General features: G+C 36.8%; 1 protein-coding gene and 1 long non-coding RNA gene across 3 annotated transcripts in view; both read left to right on the forward strand.

Moving 5' to 3' along the window:
- LOC134794402 (uncharacterized) overlaps positions 1–9,754 on the forward strand; it is a 33,377-nt gene extending 23,623 nt beyond the window's left edge. The window contains exons 4-6 of the mRNA XM_063766212.1: positions 4,247–4,310; positions 5,935–6,089; positions 9,526–9,754. Of these exons, the coding sequence (XP_063622282.1) occupies positions 4,247–4,310; positions 5,935–6,089; positions 9,526–9,640 (334 nt within the window). The 3' untranslated portion in view covers positions 9,641–9,754. The remainder of the gene's footprint in view (positions 1–4,246; positions 4,311–5,934; positions 6,090–9,525) is intronic.
- Positions 1–20,255, forward strand: part of LOC134794405 (uncharacterized) — a 337,443-nt gene that overhangs the window by 114,472 nt on the left and 202,716 nt on the right. The gene's annotated exons all lie outside the window — the stretch shown is intronic.

The following is a 20,255-nucleotide window of genomic DNA, read 5'->3' on the forward strand; positions in this document are numbered from 1 at the left end:
GCCAGGAGACTAAAATCACATAAAACAGATTTGTCTGAAAGCTGTTCTGATGGTTATCAATGTCATCATCATCTTCCTCGCGTTGTCCCGGCATTTTGCCACGGCTCATGGGAGCCTGGCGCTTGGCATGGGGTTATTAATGTATGATTTCTCCGCCGAAACCATTAATATTCTCTGGACATACTCGTACATGTTAGTCAAATCGAGTCTATTGGACCTTCGTTTGATCTATATTAAATGTTTATATCCCATACCGTGTGATGCTGTACGCAGCACAAAAAACCTGCCTGATCTCATTTATTAAAATAAAAACAACCTCTTAATTTATTACACAAATGCCAAAAAGTGACATGGAAAGGGCAAAATAAGTATAATGGCATTTTAGATTTGACGTGACGTGAGGATAATCCACGATAAAGTAACTTTGTCGCCTTTTGTAACGGGGTTCAATTGCGTCATATCCGGTAGCTGATTTTTTGCAGACTTGTTTATGTTGGCTCAATGAATAATCAAAGTTTGTGACCTCGAGCGCCGAACGCAACTTGGTCAAAAATCGAAAAAACTATTCATAAAATTCACCCCGCGCCCCTCCAGATGCAAAGGAGTCCATCATGCTCGCCGCGTTGCCACGTTGAACCGCGATGGACAACCTTTGCATAAGGAAAGACCCGGTCATGACCACTCTCTCTCAATCGTCTGCCCACTTCCTCAATAAAAGCCTTGGCCTCAGCACACCAACGGCCAGTGGTTTCCACGGTAAGAGGGACACATAGGTAGTTCGTTAACACCGCATACTTTTCCTGCTTTCGAACCATCGCTCCTCTCCGTCGTCGGTGGCCGTCCCTCTCCACCATAGAGCCGTAGATACATATGAGGTTCACACACATCACAGCCCAAACTATTAACATAAACTATTTCCATAAATGTTAGTACAGGATTATTATAGTTAAATACTCCAAGAATATGAATATGTTTTCCATAAACTTATACCGGGTGTGGCCTGTAACACGACCAAATAATTAAAACATAGATTGTACTCCTCAAACGGTGACACTTTTGTTCAACATCTTCTAAAAATTATGAAGTATTTATACTCCCTATTTTTCATATAAAATAAATATTATCTTCAATGGACGCCATCGCCACGCCATATCATTGTGATTGACGTTGCTTGTCATGGGTTAGTATCATATGGTCCATAGATTTATAAGGCATAGATCGAGTGTTCGTACATCCCTAGTGAAGCCATTTCAAGTGCGACGTCACGTCGCACTCGTGTCACCCATGGTATAATAATATACTCCGCCTGGTACTCTATTCCGAGATTCGCGTATGACCTAACTGACACGGTCCTACGTCATCATGCTGTTTACAGATTCTCAAACTTTAAAATGTGGGAGAATTTTAACCAACGGTGAAAATTATTTTAACGGCATTAATTTTAAGTTATTCATGTAGAAACATAGTAAAATAAAACAAATCTAATGTATTAAATTAAACTTTATTTATCTATACAAGACAAACGTTTGAAAAACTAATTCACAGTTACACATTAATTACCAAGCTTACGGCGTGAAAAGTTTGGAAAACATTGCGACTGCTGACACTGAGCGAGAAGGAAATAACAATTAACACGCGTTCGACAAGGATGACGGTCAGTAGGGCTACCGCCAATACCGAAAATCGTCAATTGCGGGCATTTTTCTCTGTCACTCTAATTACGCCTTCATTGGAGTAAAAGAGTAAGATCCCCGCAATTTGCGAATTTCGGTTTTCGCGGTAGCCCCTCAGGGCATGAAGTTATCTAGATCCGAATTGTCAAATGTGACAGCGCTATCCTGTGTTGTCAGTAGTGTAAACAGAATTACCCGAACGTCTGAAATTTCTGTCGTGAATCGGAAGATATTGCTAATGAATAATTAAAAATGACGTGTTATTGTAAAATTTAAGATAAAATACATATAAATGAAAATTATAAAGAAATATTTTAACTTATTAACCATAGGTATAATGTACCCATGTAACATATTATGTTGAAATAAAGTGGCAATGTTATTGTGACGTAGGCCCGTGTCACTCTGGGAATAGAAGACCATGTTTTATTAGACCATGGTGTCACCGTATTCGATCGGCCCTGGCAGTACTCAAGGTCACGTCGGTTTGTGTACACCTCCCGTTTAAAAATCAAAAACACAGGAAAAATGGTTGTTTGTGCATTGAATGGGTGTCACAACGCATCATATCATAAAAACAAACCGACTTACATTACATTTCACGCGTAAGCATAGAGTTTAATGTGATATTTTGACGTAATCGTAACTAAAAAAAATCCAATGTTTCGTCAGCCGCCATTTGTTATAAATGTTGCCAGTGTAGAGAATATTTTTTCCTCAAAATGGGACATGACGTTTACATTCTAAAATGAATACGCTTAATTGAAGTTCCTTGTGTAATTATATAAAAATTATATATTTTTAAATATTTCATAATTTTATTTCAAATTATGTAGTAATTTCATGCACATTTTAAATAAAAAATTGTTAAAATCGATCAATTTCTTTATTTAAACCTTATTTGACAAAGGACTCTAATGCAAAAAATCCTTAAATAAACATAAAAAGCTTTTGCTATTAAATCTACACACAAATTATTAATAACCAAGTGTTAAGGATATTGTTAAATCCCCACTTTGAGGGAAATATCTATATACTGGCAACAAGTTTTTATATATGTGTGTGTGTTGCTGAGCGTAAAACACGAGCCTCACACGCACACATCGATCGTGTTTCGGCTTCACATTTGGCAGGTTAGCCGTATGGGGACTATCTGTCTATGCGTTATTAGTTTAAGATATGGTCAAAAACGCAGGTCGTCTACAGCGTCAACTCACCTAAAAATCATTTGGGCAAATTTGCAGATAGTCTAAAACGTAAGCGGTCCATGAAGCAACTCGTCACAAAATGATTTCGTCTACTGTCGTATTATCAAATCGTCTTACATGCATATGGTCTAAATAGCTGGTCGCCGACAAAGCAATTCGTCTAAAATGTATGTGGTCTAAATAGCATGTCGCCCAAGAAGCAACTCGTCTTAAATCAATCAAGTCGTCCTTAAATTGGGTAAAAATTATTTAAGTTAAGATTTTTGATTAATCTAACTTAATTTTAATGGAATAACTAAAATAAATGTTCATTGCTTATTAATCATAAATAAAAGAACAAACTATACTTAAGCAATTATATTGTTTTGTCTGTGGTTACGTAGCAAAACTAATGTGAAGTTTTGCCAAGCCTATTAGAGTCTGGCTAAGTTCGACCAATATAAGTCTGCGGCCATTTTGATAGCCCACGCAATGCAAGTGTTATTTATAAGTCATAATTTCATAGAAGTTTGAAGTTTAAAATGACCCTTCCACTCCGTGGGCTATCAAAATCACTGTTAGACTTTTCTCGGTCTGACTCTAGCCAAATATTGTTGACAGATATTTCCTTGTTGTATCCAGGGCTCGGAACCGGTATTTTTGTAAAACCCCGAAATAGCCCAAAATTTTGAATTATTATATGCTCTTTACGTAGGACTGAATCATATATTTAGGTAACAACCTTGTATTATTAGGTTGTCCCATAAAAAATGAAATAATAAACCAAAGAACGAAAAAGAACGTAATAATACCGATATTTTTGTATGGAGCAAATACCGGTTTCCGACCCCTGGTTGTATCACCAATTGTCTATGATTTAAAAAAAAGCTAAAAGTCAGTTGTCAATTTATGTCATTCATTCAAATTGTTTGCGGTTTATAAAGGGCTTATTTTAAGACGTGAAGAAGAAAGACCAATTACTTTTTATGAATTGGTCTAGATGATCCTAAGGCAAGTAGCTAAAGTGACTAGTTACATATCGGACAAACCACTTATTTACCGGGTTGATTTTAGACGAGTTGCTTTATAGGCCGCTTACGTTTTAGACTATCTGCCAATTTGCCCATATGATTTTTAGGTGAGTTGACGCTGTATAGACGACCTGCGTTTTTGACCATATGATACTAACCCCTTGTCATGCCTTAAACATAACAAAATTCGCAATACATTGCGTCTTAGAATAAACTTTAAAGTGTATTAAAAATCAAACCACAAGTTATTTTTAAAAGTCGCTGAACAAATGTTGGTCAGTAGAGGAGTACAGCCTACAGTTTAAATTTTTGCTCATATTACAGGCCACTATGTTTACGTATATATCTTTTACAGACGCGCCTACGAAGACTCGTTGGGAAATAAGGCGGAGCGATTTAGGCAGACTCGGAGTTTCTACGTAAGTGCTTAAGTAGTCTTAAGTATACGTATACATTTATGTATGAGTCCCTTGATGATATTTATATCGATATCTATACTATAGATATATACGGTATAAAGACTAAAGACTAAAGACAGTAGGCACTTAAGCAACCTCCAAATCATTCGCCGTTTTCATGATGAACGTAACAAGAGATATGTCTTGATATATAGAATAATATAACTGTTGCAGATACCTCCTAGAAAAGTATGTTAATGTGTGAGTGCCACAGATAAGTAATACAATATGGAACGATAAACTCGAACAAAAAGGAAAAGATCGAAAAAAGCGGGCAATGTTTTAGTGTTTTATGGTATTGATTCTACGAGCATTTAAACACATGTTGAGAGGAAATTCTCTTTACAGTTTCCTTGTTCCTAAATAAATATTTATAATAAGGATGTTTGCCACGTTATTTTTATTTTTCTAAGTGCCTGACACATCCCGACGAATTTTAACTACTTACCTAAGTACGTGTTCCTGCCGGTAATACAAGTAAAAAATATTACAAAGTCGTAATTATGCACGTCGACGAGTAGGTATACATTTTGGGCAATTTGAAATGATGTCATAGCTTTATTTTACATGAAAAATATTATTAATATTATGTAATAACCGGAATTTACCAATTTCCTGCGTTCAAAGCAAACATACAGATTATTATTATTATTATTTGTATCTCCGTTAACTCTCGGGTCTTTCGAGCCCGGTCATTTAGGTATAGGCGTGCGTGGGGATATAAATCCAACACGTAGAGGCCGTTTGGAGAGATTTAATGTCGCGTTATTATTATTCTCTTTATTTATTTCAACTTTTAGGCTAGGTGATTTATAATATGAAAATAAAAGTAAAATATAAAAACACTTACAAAACAATAAAAAATGCATAATATAAACACATTATAAAAACCTAACCTAGGTTGCCGCCAGCAGCGGGGCAAGGCCCAAGCTACCGGTGGTCAGGGCCGCAGAGATTTCCTTATTATTATTATATTATTCATTTATTTATTTTTCTTCGTAGGTTAGGTCATTTATAATATGAATATAAAAGTAAAGTAAGTAAGTAAGTAGTAAGTACTAAACGCGCCGTGTCCAAAATTACCTACCGCCTTCTGCATCTGACCCTTAATCCAACTTATCCAACCACCCAGCGAGAGTCTCTCTAGGTGTTGGTCGAGACGCTTCGCTATGAGACCGTTCGCTGACTCGACTATCGGAACAATGATCGTCGAGTCAACATTATTATTATTATTAATCACTAGTCTTCGAGTCATGTTAAAAGTATAAATAATTATCAATTTCATGCGAATAATAACTCAGCCTTCACGCGTCCCTAACGCGTGTCGTTTCTGTAAAAAGAACCGGATAATTTACGTATACCTACGTTGTTGTTGTCCTAAGGCTGGCAGCATAGCATAGGATCTGTATATTTCCGCTCACGCTACGCCTTGTTATCTTCAGGAATTCTACTGCTCGTAGGTGGCTAGCTGGCTTTCGAGGGTCTATCGTATTGAGTAATCCGGACGCCCGAAGTTACGGCTGCTTGCGTTATTAGCTCTTGCAATGGATTCAATCAAATTAATTTATTTAATGTCGTTGACTAGGACGAGGAGCAGATGACGCGGGAATACGAAGAGGTTAATAAGACGAACTCCGAGCTTGAGAGCGAAGCGACACGGCGTCAACAAATCGCTGGCGAGTTGAAGAAGAAACTTGAAACTATGAAACCGGAGGTTCCTGATAACTTGCCTGTCGCCATGTGAGTTTAAATCCTAATAACTCGTAGAATATGTATGACACAAAAAACTGGTCGATATTATTGAAAATTTGTCTATGAACTAAAATAAACTGCAAGTTACATATGTTCGCTAATACGTACTAACAAAGCCTCATAAAGTGTGTTGTACAGACTCCGCTACCCCCGCTGCATTTTATAAAGCGCTTATGAAAACACATATTATTCAAAATATATAGTCACTGCTTTACTTATAAAATACCAAGCAGATAAACCGCTTTACTTATTTATATTTCTTCACCACCTACACCATTTTATAATACCGACGTGTAGGTTTACAGATAGTTACCGAAAGTGTTCTTATATAATGGTCCGTCTAAATAGTTAAGTGATCTTTGGTATCACTAATTGAAAATTCTATTAGTTGTCACTAAAAGCTGGTTCTCGTATTTCATTCAAGTTAGATGTTTAAATAGTCCTTCCAATTAGGTCCTATCGTTTTCATGCTCATTTGCAAACGGAGGCTGATTCTGATATTACAATTTGTTAAGGTGAAAACTTTGTTTTTATACGTCCTTTATAGCTAGAGTCAGACCGAGAAAAGTCTGCAGCGATTTTGACAGCCCACGCAGTGCAAGTGTCATTTTAAACGTCAAACTTCTATGAAATTATGCCGTATGAATAACACTTGCTTCCGCCGCTGCCGTGGGCTATCAAAACCGCTGCAGACTCTTCTTGGTCCAACTCTACCACCAGTTTGATACTAACATACTCGTAATACGCTAGCGTGTGTGTGTGTGTAAGTAACGCAGACGTTATCGAATATGTCAGTTTGACACTTCGGCTTCATATGCAGGGTCCTTCGAGCAACACGGAAGGTAGGCGGCATTCGCACTATTTCCCCTCTGCCGAGGTACAAGATTAGCGCGTCAATCTAATCTAGCGCGGGTAATAAAACTAGTTGCACTTGGATTTTTCACTAGACCGAGTCCAGACGCGCGCGTGAACACTGCTGCACAAAAATGCCTGTTTGCTCGGTTTTATGTTATAAAAAGAGGTCGGGGACATCAAATTTACAAAAAGAAAGTGTTACATTTCACATGTAATATTTTTTTTTACATATCATACGTTTAATTACATTCAAACACAATTATTATATTTTAGTCTCATGTAATTGTTGGATTTATCGATTTTGCTCGCTCAGTACAAATTGCGGATCGGTCGAGCGACAAATCCGACTTCTCATCTCTCAGAATACAATAACATACTTCAACGAAAATGTGTTAGTGTGCGTGTTGTGACACTTGTCACTCGTCCGTACACAAAAAGAGATCGAGGTTTGCAAGATTTGTCTTTGACGTGTGTCATTTTCTATGTATTTGTGTCAACATTACAGATTGGATTTTGTATGTAAGTGTGTGAGAAGTGCGACTGTGTGCACCTTTCCCCCCGCGAAAAATGGCAGAAAGATTTGTACGGTGAGATATCGCTGGGGCCCCTCCCTTCCGATGTGTCGGAAGCCGGTGTTGCTCGAAGGCAGGGTCACTAAATTACCCACTAGGCCAGACAGGGGCCCGTTTCTCAAAAACTTGTAACTTATAATATACCGGGTGTGGCCTGTCAGTGTTGGCCGAAAGTTAATGCGAATTGAAAATGTTGGCCATTAACCATTATAAATTGAACCTTAAACCGTAACGGACGATTACAGTTTACGATTCAATTTATAATGGTTAATGGCCAGCATTTTAAATTTGCATTTACTTTCGGCCAACACTGTGGCCTGTAACATGAAGAAAAAATTAAACTGTAGGCTGTACTCCTCATACTGACCAACATTTGTTCAGCGACTTTTAAAAATAACTTGTGGTTTGATTTTTAATACACTTTAAAGTTTATTCTAAGACGCAATGTATTGCGAATTTTGTTATGTTTAAGGCGTGACAAGCAACGTCAATCACAATGATATGGCGTGGCGATGGCGTCCATTGAAGATAATATTTATTTAGTATGAAAAATAGGGAGTCTAAATACTTCATAATTTTAAAAAGCTGTTGAACAAAAGTGTCACCGTTTGAGGAGTACAATCTATGTTTTAATTATTTGCTCGTGTTACAGGCCACACTCGGTAGACAGCTTTTGTTAGAAAGGGACTTCCACTTTTTTTACAAGTTACAAGCTTTTGAGAAACGGGCCCCCGGTCGTCAAACTTGTAAATTAATTGTAAAGCCCGCTCCACACTCGTGCGCGAATCGCGGCGCGAAGCCGCGAACGCGAGTGTGGAGCCAAGGTCGCAGATCTGCAAAATCAACTCCACACTCGCGTTCGCGGCTTCGCGCCACGATTCGCGCATGAGTGTGGAGGGGGCTTAACGGTCAGATTCACTTTGTAAAAATATAAACGTTATTTAAATTCGTTCATAGTTGACAGCAGATAGAGAATTGCGTTGTACGACAAAGGACAGGTCGTTCTCGCATGTTTATTAATAAGAATCATTCTTATACAATAATTCTTCTACAGTCTACTTACAATTATTGTAAGTATATAGACTGTAACAACATAATCAATTGCTCTTCAGAAGTTTTTATTGCTGTTATCCGGTATATTGCTATATTTTTGTTTCTAAATGAAACAATTTACCTTAATTATTTTGATCCAGTGGACCGTCAAGTAGAAGATAATAGGTAGGGTAAGTTGGTTAACAGTGGGTAGGCACACTGTACAGTAATTAAATTCTGCAAAACACAAGCAAATTCTGAGAAAACACTCGCTATTTTCAGAAGTGCGGCGTGAAGATTTATGTTTAACGAAACCGAGAAAAAGTATCTACTCATGTGGTAGGTATTTTTTCGTTCACTGTAGAAAAATACACGTGAGATCTCCTTATACCCTCCCTCCCCCAACGTGATCTCACGTGATTATTTCGTGACCCCCTCCCCCCTATCGACCCTCGCGTGATTTGTGCACAAGCCCATCCAGTGTCAACCATCTTAATCTTACCCTATACATTTTTATTGGCATTTGTACGAGTACCTATCTGTTATGTTCGTGAATATCACAATCACGTGGAAAATATTTGTTTATTTCTAACATTCATTTCTTTTAATATTAGGTAGTACCTATGTGTAATTACGTACATAAAGGTAGTCACAATAATTGAAAAGGGATAGGTACTCTTTGAGCCAAATTATAAGAAAACGTATTTTTACCGTGCTCTTTACTACTAGCCTATATTTATTTAGAGTAGGTAGGTACTTACCTACAACCAAATCAAATTTTATGGATCGATAATTCGGTTATTGCAATTTAACTTCGGCAAACCAGCGTAGGTACAATACTAATAAAAATGAGTACAATTTGCTCGGATTTTCCATACTAACTTTATATACGTAGGTAGGTAGATGTAGACGTAGATGGTTTAGAGATAAAGAAATTTAGAAAATAATTTTATCTATTCTTACAGGGGGAAAATGGAGCTAGGTGAGAAATTGAAATTGCTCATGAAAAGAAGTGAAGATCTTCGACTGAAAGTGAATGGTCTGAAGAAAAAGGAGACTGGCCTTAATATTTCATCGTAAATATTTTCAGTGTGGAACCTGTGCAGGCTGTGCATAAAGCTATTCAATTAATTGTATAGGTGATACATACCCTACTTTAATTATCTATAACCATAAATAATAAAAATTAAACATGCTGATAGACTTTTGTTTTCATTAATAGGGTCATTCTCGCATTTCGTGCAAATCGGTATTATTTGCAATTTACCAAAAATGTGTTGGTGTTTTCGAATACCTGTCAATGCAAGGTTGTAACATAGGACCTAAAGTATATGGGCCCGCCATGAACAATTCTAAAAAGGTGGTTATTTTCTTTATATTTACAATTAACCCCCACTATTTTCATTCCTCTCTGCACGTATCGCGTGAAGCTATACTTTGACCTCCATTTGAACCTTAAGATACTAAAAATAGAAAACTTCTTTTTGGTTCAGTAAACAAGTAATTTAGTTATGTTTTATATCGTATAATATTATACTCTAAGAAATTAACAATAAAACTATACAGCCTTATAAGTGTATGGTCCAAGCATTTTCTTCATTACCGACGCGAGAAATGGATTAGCTATATTTTGCTATATAGCAAGGGTATATAGCACTTCCCGCGGATACAACACATTTTACACATTGTTCGTCAGTCAGTTGGCCGCGTGCTACCACAGCGGTCGTCCGTATGTTACTTTTGACGAAAATACCTACGTTCTCTCGTGTCGGGAAGGAGTGTGGTTCAGATAAATCTTCATCGCCATCTAGTGATTTATACAGTAAGTACCAATTGTACATTATTAACATTATACCTAATTGATGTGTTTTAGGGTTGCCTTTCGGGTGGCTTATTCTGCGAAATCAAGGTCTGATATCAACCGACCTAGGCGACGAAAACTTCCAAAACTTCATTCATATCAGTTTCATTCATTTCTTTTCCTTCCAATTTTGCCAGGGAAGGTAATGAACGAATTTAGAAGGTAATGATAATGTATTAGAGGCAGTGCATTTAATGGAAAGAGGGTTAAGTTATTATAAATAGTATGTTGGTATAAGCATTTAAAACTGTATGTAATAATATATAGGGGAGCCCAACTGGTGATTTATGGATCTAACTAGAGCGCAGTAGATTAACATAACCTGCCGCTCTACATATAATACCAGATCGCACTCAAGGACTGTGCTGAGAAATTTGACACGTTACTAAGAGACTAAGTGAGTTGGAATTGGAATCATCAGGTACCTGTCGACGATAAGGTAGAGAACGGGGCAAATGTTTGGAATAAAAGGCAGAAACTACATGAACATAAACACAGGCCGATAAGTAATAATAGTGCCTCCGCTGTCAAAAGCGACAATTCCCAACCCGTGCGTGATAAATCTCAGAAAACTGATACCAGCAGTAAAAAACGGTGTAAACCTCTCAGGGCGATGGAGCATCGCAAGTTCATCCATCTGTGGAATATAGCTTGACAATCGGAGGACATACGGGCATATCTGCTGTTATTCATGGTGCACTGTCGACGAACTTAAGCTCAAAGGGGACTCCAAGACTTTCAAAATAGGAGTACCCTCGACAATGTATGAATCCTGTTTATTTCCAACTATGTAGCCCGATAATCGTGGTCATTTCGTAAATCCAACGTCAATGGTAGTCAGACAAAAACCAACCAGTAATACTTAGTTCGGAATCCTGATTCGAAACCTTCACTAGATCTAATTCACCAAAATGTAAGGGGTCTTAACACCAAAGTAAGTTTTTCGGGCTTCTATGCTGTTGGTCCAGACTACTTAGGTACCTGCATAAGGGGTCTTAACGCAAAAGTAAGTTTTTCGGGCTTCTATGCTGTTGGTCCAGACTACGTAGGTACCTGCATATATCTTAAAGGGGTGTTTAGAGCATTAGAATGGTCCAATACACTTCATGCTTAATCTGGTACATACTCTCCACAAGTACATATCCTCACCATTGGAAGATTTCACGGGTAAGACCGATCCCAAAGTCAAGGTATTCTTTTCGTTCAGCTTTAGCAAAGCTGTTTGAGTCCATACTCCATGGCACGTTGTCGAAACAAGTGAAACCATTATTCCTGTGCAACACTCCGCATGGTTTCAGAGCGAAACGGTCTGTGGAAACTAACCTGAACTTGGTTTACACCATCTCAGAGCATCTGGATATGGGTATCCTGGTAGACGTCCTGTATTATGATTTCCGAAAAGCCTTCAATCGTATGGATAACGATGTATTCCTACACAAACTAGACGCTATTGGGTTCAATCCACATTTGCTTAACATTTTTGCCAGTTATCTGCGTGATCAACCGCAGTACGCAACGACCAGCATGGCCACTTCGTACCAGATCCGTACCATACTCGTTCTGGTGACAGCCAAGATTCAATCTTGGGGCCTTTCCTATTTGGAATAATGGTCAATGACCTGCTCTCGGTTATCCATAACGCTCGTTGTCTACTCTACGCCGACGATCTTAAATTGGTATATTGAGTTAAGAAGGAGGAGGATTGTAAGTTGCTGCAGGAGGATGTTTCATCTCTGTTCCAATGGAGTCGGGATAACAAACTGACTTTCAATGCGGCTAAGTGTCAAGTGTGTAGTTTTAATCGAGCCCTATTTCCTACACATGCTCAATATTTTCTTGGACCTGAGCCAATAGACTCTTGGGTCAATAGACTCTTGTAATAACAAGAGTCGTCTCAGTAAAGGATCTTGCGGTCATATTCGATACGCGGCTAACATTTCACGACCACATCAAAGCACTTGCCACTGTAGATTCAGTAGATTAGGCTTTGTCACTCGCAACGTCAGAGAATTCCATTTCCCTTGCCCCATAAAAGTTTTTTACAATGTTCTGGTCAGAAGCAAGTTGGAGGCGTCCTGGATAGCCTGGATCCCTTACGAGTCAACGTACATTCTACTATTGGAAAAGGTCCAAAAGAATTTCCTTAGGATGTATTACCAAAAAATATTTATTTTAGGAACCCTGGGCTTCATGTTTTTGGAGGTGAGGCACAACTTAAGCCTACTACTTTTAGCTTGTTGGGCTTTTCGTGGAGACTCTGACTGCCTTGAACTAGTAGAGAAGCTTGTAAGACTTTTTGTACCGGACATTAGAAATATAACCCTTGCTTGAGATTTTGCGAGTTTATGGAGCTGCGGTGGATGGATTGGCAGTCGAGTGTATTTGGATGTTAATTTTAAATTAAAGTATGTAGTTTCTCAGTGTGTTGGTGATAAGACTGATGTAGTGCTGTGTAAACATTAAATAAATAAACAATACGAAATACGTCTTCAATTACGTAAATTGTGCTTGACAATCGCTACAAGCTAGGTGGTAAATCATAAGTCGCGAATGTCAAGCCGGAATATTTGTTAAGTCGGCTTGATCGTCTGCACAGCGCTTGAGACACGTGTTTTAATGTTGTTAATTATATTAATGGTGTTAATTTTCGTTTAATAAAGTTTTTTTATTGCGATTTCATAAGTTTGTTTCATTACCGTCCACTGATAAAATTACCATCCATGCCCATTTCATTACCAGCGCGTAGTTCATTACCACCAGTCTTATTAAATGAAAAGTAATAAGGTTACGAAGGTGCCTTTAGCATAAAAGTGTCAATAAATGAATCCACAATGCATGAAAACCCAAAAATTTACCATTTAAAAGAAAATTTACAAATCGAGAGAACATCACCGATTTACACGAAATGAGAGAACGACCCAATAAGTGATCTACCTAAAGTAGTCAAACGCTTCTTTATGTATAGCCAAGTTCGTGATCACTGGGCATATCAACAACACTTAGATTACTTTCGATGTGAGCGATGGTGGTTTGATGGGACGAGCAGTTTAAAGATGGTTTGCCTCTAAACAAACTCCAAATTAGTAAAATAGCGCCTCTGTGGGAATTAAGCTTTGCACACTCCTTTTGCACTCCCGATGCCTCAATAACGTCGGCTACATTTAAATTAGAATGCAGATATTATTCAAGCAAGCTGACGTTTATACAACGTTGGCACGTGCTACTGCTACCTCAATTTACTTGCGAAAACAATTATGTTTTAAGTACTGCGCGTTCTCAGTAAAACACTGTTCGACATAATAATATTATTATTTTAGGACGTGGAAACACTGTTCTTGTTGCTTCCAGTGTAAGTGATTCAGTAAATCACTTAGGTTGCGTAGGTATTTATAATGCCCGCTTAAATCTTGGTAGTCGTGCTTATTTTATACTGTATTTAAAAAGCCCTTTACATATTGACTCGTTTCGTACGTGATTGTAATAAATACCGCCTTTATCTGCTGCCTGCCGCTGCCTTTAACGTCAAACTTATCAGGAAAATTGTAGGTATTCATCTCTAGCATATCAAAAGAAATAATTTGAGAAAACCACAGCAATAGATACTTTGAATTTTCTTCGTACAAGGATTAGGCGGGCAGACGAAAGTGCCGACGAACTCCTTAATCCCTTTCATCGTTCGTGTTACGTGTATTTTCACAAGATATCCAATATACCTAGGTAGTTGCTTATAGTAGGCAGAAAACTACTGATCAATAGCGACGCTTGAAGGCGACTTGATTGTGCAAAGGATTTTGTAAGTAAGTATTGGTAACCTGAGATTATTATTATAGTGAAAAGTAAATAATTTCAGTGAAAACTAGTTTAGTTTGTTATACTCCTGGAATGGAGCAACCTCAGATTACACTAATTTAGAACCAAATGAAGGTATTAAGACGATTTCCAGCTTGCTGTGAATCAATTCCGTTAAAAAAAAAATCTAATTTTACTGGCCTATAAGCCTCTAGTAGCATATTTATTTTCACCACACCAGCTCGTAAAGGCTCTCTTAATTGTTCAGAAACAAATGAGAAAGTAGCATTTTATGTGTGGCAAAGTAATCTGATGCAAATGTTGAGTCGTTTTCTTATGTTAGCTAGCAGAATTGATTTTTAAATGATGATTTTAAATGATAAATATTTAATGATTTAATTTGATATGGTTTGATTTTGTTTGATATCTTACAAATATTTGCTTCGGGTTAGTGTGGTGAAAAATGTTGTGTTTCACTCGGGGGAAAAATTTGTTTAACCCTCGTGCTTTGAAACACTCGCAACGCTCAAGATTCCACTTTTCGAACCACTCGCGACGCTCGTGGTTCAATTTTGGAATATTTCGCTTGCTGGGGTATTAATATTAGCACGAGCGGTTAAACAACAACTTTGCCCCCTTGTGAAACAAATAACTATTGCACTTTCAACTTTGATATCAACGACTCACTGTATTTTGAATTTTGATAGCAACAGGCACCGTCAATAAATAATATCTTTACATTTTTGCACCTTATTCCTTTGTAATAAGACGACTGTAGATAGAAACAGCTAAGACTCAAATATTCGATAATAGTACTTAGACAAATATTTCCTCTTCCTCTTCTGACCTATTTGGTGCGCTGAATCGATACATTTTACTATGCTACAATAACATTGTCAATAAGGTAGGTACCCATTTCTGGCCGAAGGGTGTTGTGTTTCGAAGGTTCCGGGGTCTGCCAAATCCGACACAAGACGCAGCCACGCCGTTTTGTAGCCATAATAGTAGACACTATTTTTTATTTTAGTTTTAATTTTATAAAAAATTATATGTACCTGTCTATGTTAGTTTGTAAGGTAGGTATGTAAGTATGTATGGGCTTTTGTTACCTGATAGTTAATACCTCAACGATTTTGATTTTATTTATCTAAGAGTGTATGTCTTTCTCGCTTTAAAAATGATATTTTTGAGACTTTGATTGAGAGAAATATAGTTTCTTCATTTCTCAGGTGCGAATAGTGAGAATGTTGATTGTTGGGCAGAGGTAGTATTGATAGATTCTAAAGCAAACTGCACCGATTGGGTAAGTGACGTGGTCAATAAGCACTGTCGTAGAAAATAAACAAATCGATCCATTATGACATGGTTCTAAAGTGGCGTGAATGTACGCTGCGGTGTCATGGACCAGTTTCGTTAATTGTCAGCGGAATTAAAGAACTCTCAACAATATAGTACCTATAAGTCTCCGAGAAACCTTCATTGTCACAATTTGTTGAGAGAATGTGATTATAAACAATTGAACGACTCGACGCAGCTCCGCCGATGAAGTTTTACGAGTGGTACACTTTGGTTCCAAAAGCAACGACTTGTAAGTTATTACCTTCCTTACCTTATTACCCCCTATCAATAATACATTTAATGTTATCTTTTTTCCTAAAAAACATTTATTTACGATTTAAATATCCACTAAACGAGGATTATCTATTTTCAAAGTCGCGCGCTCATGTGAAATGATTACCAGTCGTTAAATTGGTAAATAATTTTTCACCTCAGCAGCTCGAACAAGGGTACTTTGCTTCTTAAAAACAGTGAGCAAAATGCGATTTTGCTCACTGAGTCATTTTGTCTCACTGAGTGAGACAAAATGACATTCAAGTGACCTTTATAGTCATTTCAACATGCGGGGTCTAATACAAGTTCGATATACTTGGGTTCTATTATCTCTGTCCCTCTAGGTATGTTCTCACTGCTTAGGGTGAAAAATTTTGTGTACTACACGAGATCAAAGTTATTTACATCTCGTGCGCTTTTGAATCCCTTACTACGCTCAAGATTCTAAATTAGATTCACTCGCTACGCTCGTGAATCTATTATAGAATCTTTCGCTTGCACGGGACTCAAAATAAGCACTCGAAGAAATATCAAACTTTGATCTCTTGTTGTACAAATAACTATATTACAATCCATTAGGTATCTATTTAACTTCGATTTTGTGTCATTTGAAATGGATTTTTGCAGTTTTTTTTAGCATTAAAAAGAACTTCGCAGAATGCCTGTGGTTCCAATAATTGACCATGCTACATTAGGTAATTTCATTATCATCAACAATTATCCTAAATAATATAGATCCTGATAAAAAACTGCACGCTTACTTCTGCGGAGTTCTTACTAACTAATGCTAAAAAAACGAAGTACGTATACTCAAAACTGGATATGTATAGTAGGGTTAGTAAGGTCATTTTAGCATGCACTTTAGTCTCAGGCGATGCCGCTTGGCACCATTGTTCCTTAGGTCAAACAAAGTTGATTTGGCCCGGTAGCCAGGAGATCGTACCATGCAGACCCCCCAAAAAGGGGGGGTGAAAGGGTCGGCTCCCCAGGTCCAATCTATGCTATATTCCTTCCTAGCCTTAGCAACTAGGGCAAGTTATATATCATTTTCGTATAAATTAGGGACGAGGAAATCATTTTTGAAATAATTATTATGCCTTTCCATACAAAAAAAAATATTTTTGTACAAAAAATGAAAAGGTTATGTAATTTATTGTGACAACTTTGGATGTTACAATCACAGTGTGGCGATTTGCACTAAATAAAAATATGGACGATGTAGCCCATGTATTCTTTATTCTGGAAAATATCACTTTAAAGTAGGCATTCATACATTTTTTCGTAATAAAAAAATAATTTATAGCGCGTGGCGGTAACGATTTCCATACAAATGGAACTAGGCCCAAAGTCAAAGATTAAAAATGTTTACTAAAACACTGAATTTGGCATTTTAAAAGTTTAAATATAATGTTTTAATATTTTTTTCATGCGTTTTTGCCCTTTTTTATTACAAACTTTGTTGTTTTTATTTTTCTTCCATACAAACTTTCTCCCCCCTATTTCCCCCCCTTAAGGGTAGATAGTTTTAAATTAGTTTTTATTACTAACTTGTATCGTTTTTAATTAATCCATGTTCAAATTTTCATGTTAAAATGTTTAGTAGTTTAGGATCTACATGTGTTTGAGCTATGACATTTTATTTTAGAATATCCCATACATTATAATATCTAACGAAATTCTGCTTACTTCCAGACATCATACAATCTAAACCCCTGAAGATATTATGAAGCTGAAATTTTCAACATCATTTAAATGCAACAGGTTTAAGTTTGAGATAAAATAAAATTGTATAAAATCAACCCTTAAGGGGGGGAAATAGGGGGGAGAAAGTTTGTGTGGAAGAAAAATAAAATCAACAAATTTGTACCAAAAAAGAGGAAAAACGCATGGAAAAAATATAAAAACATTATATTTAAACTTTTAAAATGCCAAATTCAGTGTTTTTGTAAACATTTTTAATCTTTGACTTTGGACATAGTTCCATTTGTATGGAAATCGTTACTACCACGCGCTATAAATATTTTTTTTATTACGAAAAAATGTAAATATGAATGCCTACTATTAAGTGATATTTTTCAGAATAAAGAATACATGGGCTACATCGTCCAATTTTTCATTTAGTGCAAATCGCCACACTGTGATTGTAACATCCAATATTGTCACGAAAAATTACATAACATTTTCATTTTTTGTACAAAAACCATTTTTTTGTATGAGAAGGTATAGTAATTATTTCAAAAATGAATTCCTCGTCCCTTAATTATACGAAAATGATATATAACTTGCCCTAGTTGCTAAGACTAGGATGGAATATAGCATAGATTGGACCTGGGGAGCCGACCCTTTCACCCCCCCCCCCCCCCCCTTTTTAGTGGGTCTGCATGGTACCATCTCCTGGCTACCGGGCCAGATCAACTTTGTTTGACCTAAGGAACAATCGTGCCAAGCGGCATCGCCTGAGACTAAAGTGCATGCACTTCCATACATTTGTCTTACTTACTAACCCTACTATGTACGTTATGTAGTTTTAATTCAACAATCAAGTTGACTTAGGGTTTAAGTATGATTTGCTAGTACACCACTTAAAATCAAACAAAAACTGAACTACCTATTTTATTTTCAGATTAAAATCCGAATATAACTTATATAACTGTCATAAAAAAAGGCTTCATTGAATGTACACCATTCATCGTTAATAAATGAAAGGTTGAATAATTAATTAATGGTTATTAATCGGCTTCCACCTTCATTTATTACTTTGTCGACGAAATTAATATTTGGAGACGTGACCATCTTCAATCAAAATAAGTAATGTCTTCTTAAAAATAGACTTTCAATAAATCACGTTCCTTGGTAAATATTTCTGATGTTGCTTTAAATTATAATTTCGCTTGCAAATTGTGCTTGTATTTCGCTTTCTGTGTATTTTTAACTTGATGGTGTACAGTAATAGTTATTTGATTTACAAGGGGGCAAAGTTGTTGTATAACCGCTCGTGCTAATATTGATACCCGAGCAAGCGAAAGATCCTAAAATTGAACCACGAGCGTAGCGAGTGGTTCGAAAAATTGAATCTTAAGCGTTGCGAGGGTTTCAAAGCACGAGGGTTAAACAAAATTTGCCTCCGAGTGAAACACAAAATTTTTCACCACACCAACCCGAAGCAAATATTAAATGTGGAGTGTTTTAAATCGACATGAGTTGCGAATTACCTATTCGTATTCGTACAACGTTTTACAGTACATATGGCCAGTGTTGGCCGAAACGTTAATGCAATTGCCCATTCTTGACCATTAACCAGTACAAATTGAACCGTCAACTGTAACTGTCCGTTACCGTTTACGGTTCAATTTGTGATGGTTAATGGTCAATTGCAATTAACGTTCGGCCAACACTGCATATGGCCCTTTAAACTTTTGACATACGCACGAAAAGTGCTATTTTACGCACTAGTGCGGGAAAATAGGACCATATGTACTGTAAAGTATATTTACTTACTAGTAGGTCTAGGTACCCACTGTATGTATATATCATGTATGTAAATAAATGTTACGTATTATTATGATAGTTACAAAAAAGGATACAAATTACAACTAACACTTACAAATAAAAAATTAAAACTATAAATTTAAAAAAAACATACCGCTCCCTGCCGTTCCCAGTGCAAAGGTGCCCATGCTCGCAGCATTTCCACGCTGGATCACCACGGACAGCCTTTGCACGAGGAACGACTCGGAGCGGGGGCCCTCCCTTTACTTACTTATAATTTATATTCTATGTTTTAATTAAAAGGTACCTCAAAACAGACGTTTCGCTAAAGATATTATAAATTCTGATTAATGATTTTCAAGCAAGTTAGTAACTAAGTACCTACTTTAATCATTCAACTGCCAAGACACTGTTTTGTATTGTTTAAGATGAAGGAAACTTCAAGGTTCGGCTCATTTAAATATTATTCTCTTGATATTACCAGACGTTGCTGAAAAAAGTTTCAGCACATAAATAGTTCACCTCAGCAGCTCGAACGAGCACAGTCTGTTGCTATAAAACAGTGAGCAAAACCATATTTTGCCGCATGCATTTAGGGCATTACATTATTAAGAGCAGTTATTTACCTTTATTTCACGCGTCGTGTCCATAGTGCGGGGTCTAACACAAAAACGAAATATTTGGCTTTCACTGCGTTCAAAAACAACCGGATGAGAGAAATATTAAATATTATTTTGTTCAATATTGATGCTTATGTCCCCATGAGATAAAAAATAAAAATAAAGTTAAAAGTTAATGCAGAAAATAACCACAGGTAAGTATTGTTTTTTTTTACAATAAGCGATAAAAATTCAAAATTAAGTCTTTTCAGCAATTTATTCCAGATACCCATTTGGATTTCGTTGTTTCTTTCACGTCAGAAATCACTACACCTTATAAAACAAA

This window comes from Cydia splendana, chromosome 10 (assembly GCF_910591565.1).
Source record: "Cydia splendana chromosome 10, ilCydSple1.2, whole genome shotgun sequence".
Lineage (NCBI taxonomy): Eukaryota > Metazoa > Arthropoda > Insecta > Lepidoptera > Tortricidae > Cydia > Cydia splendana.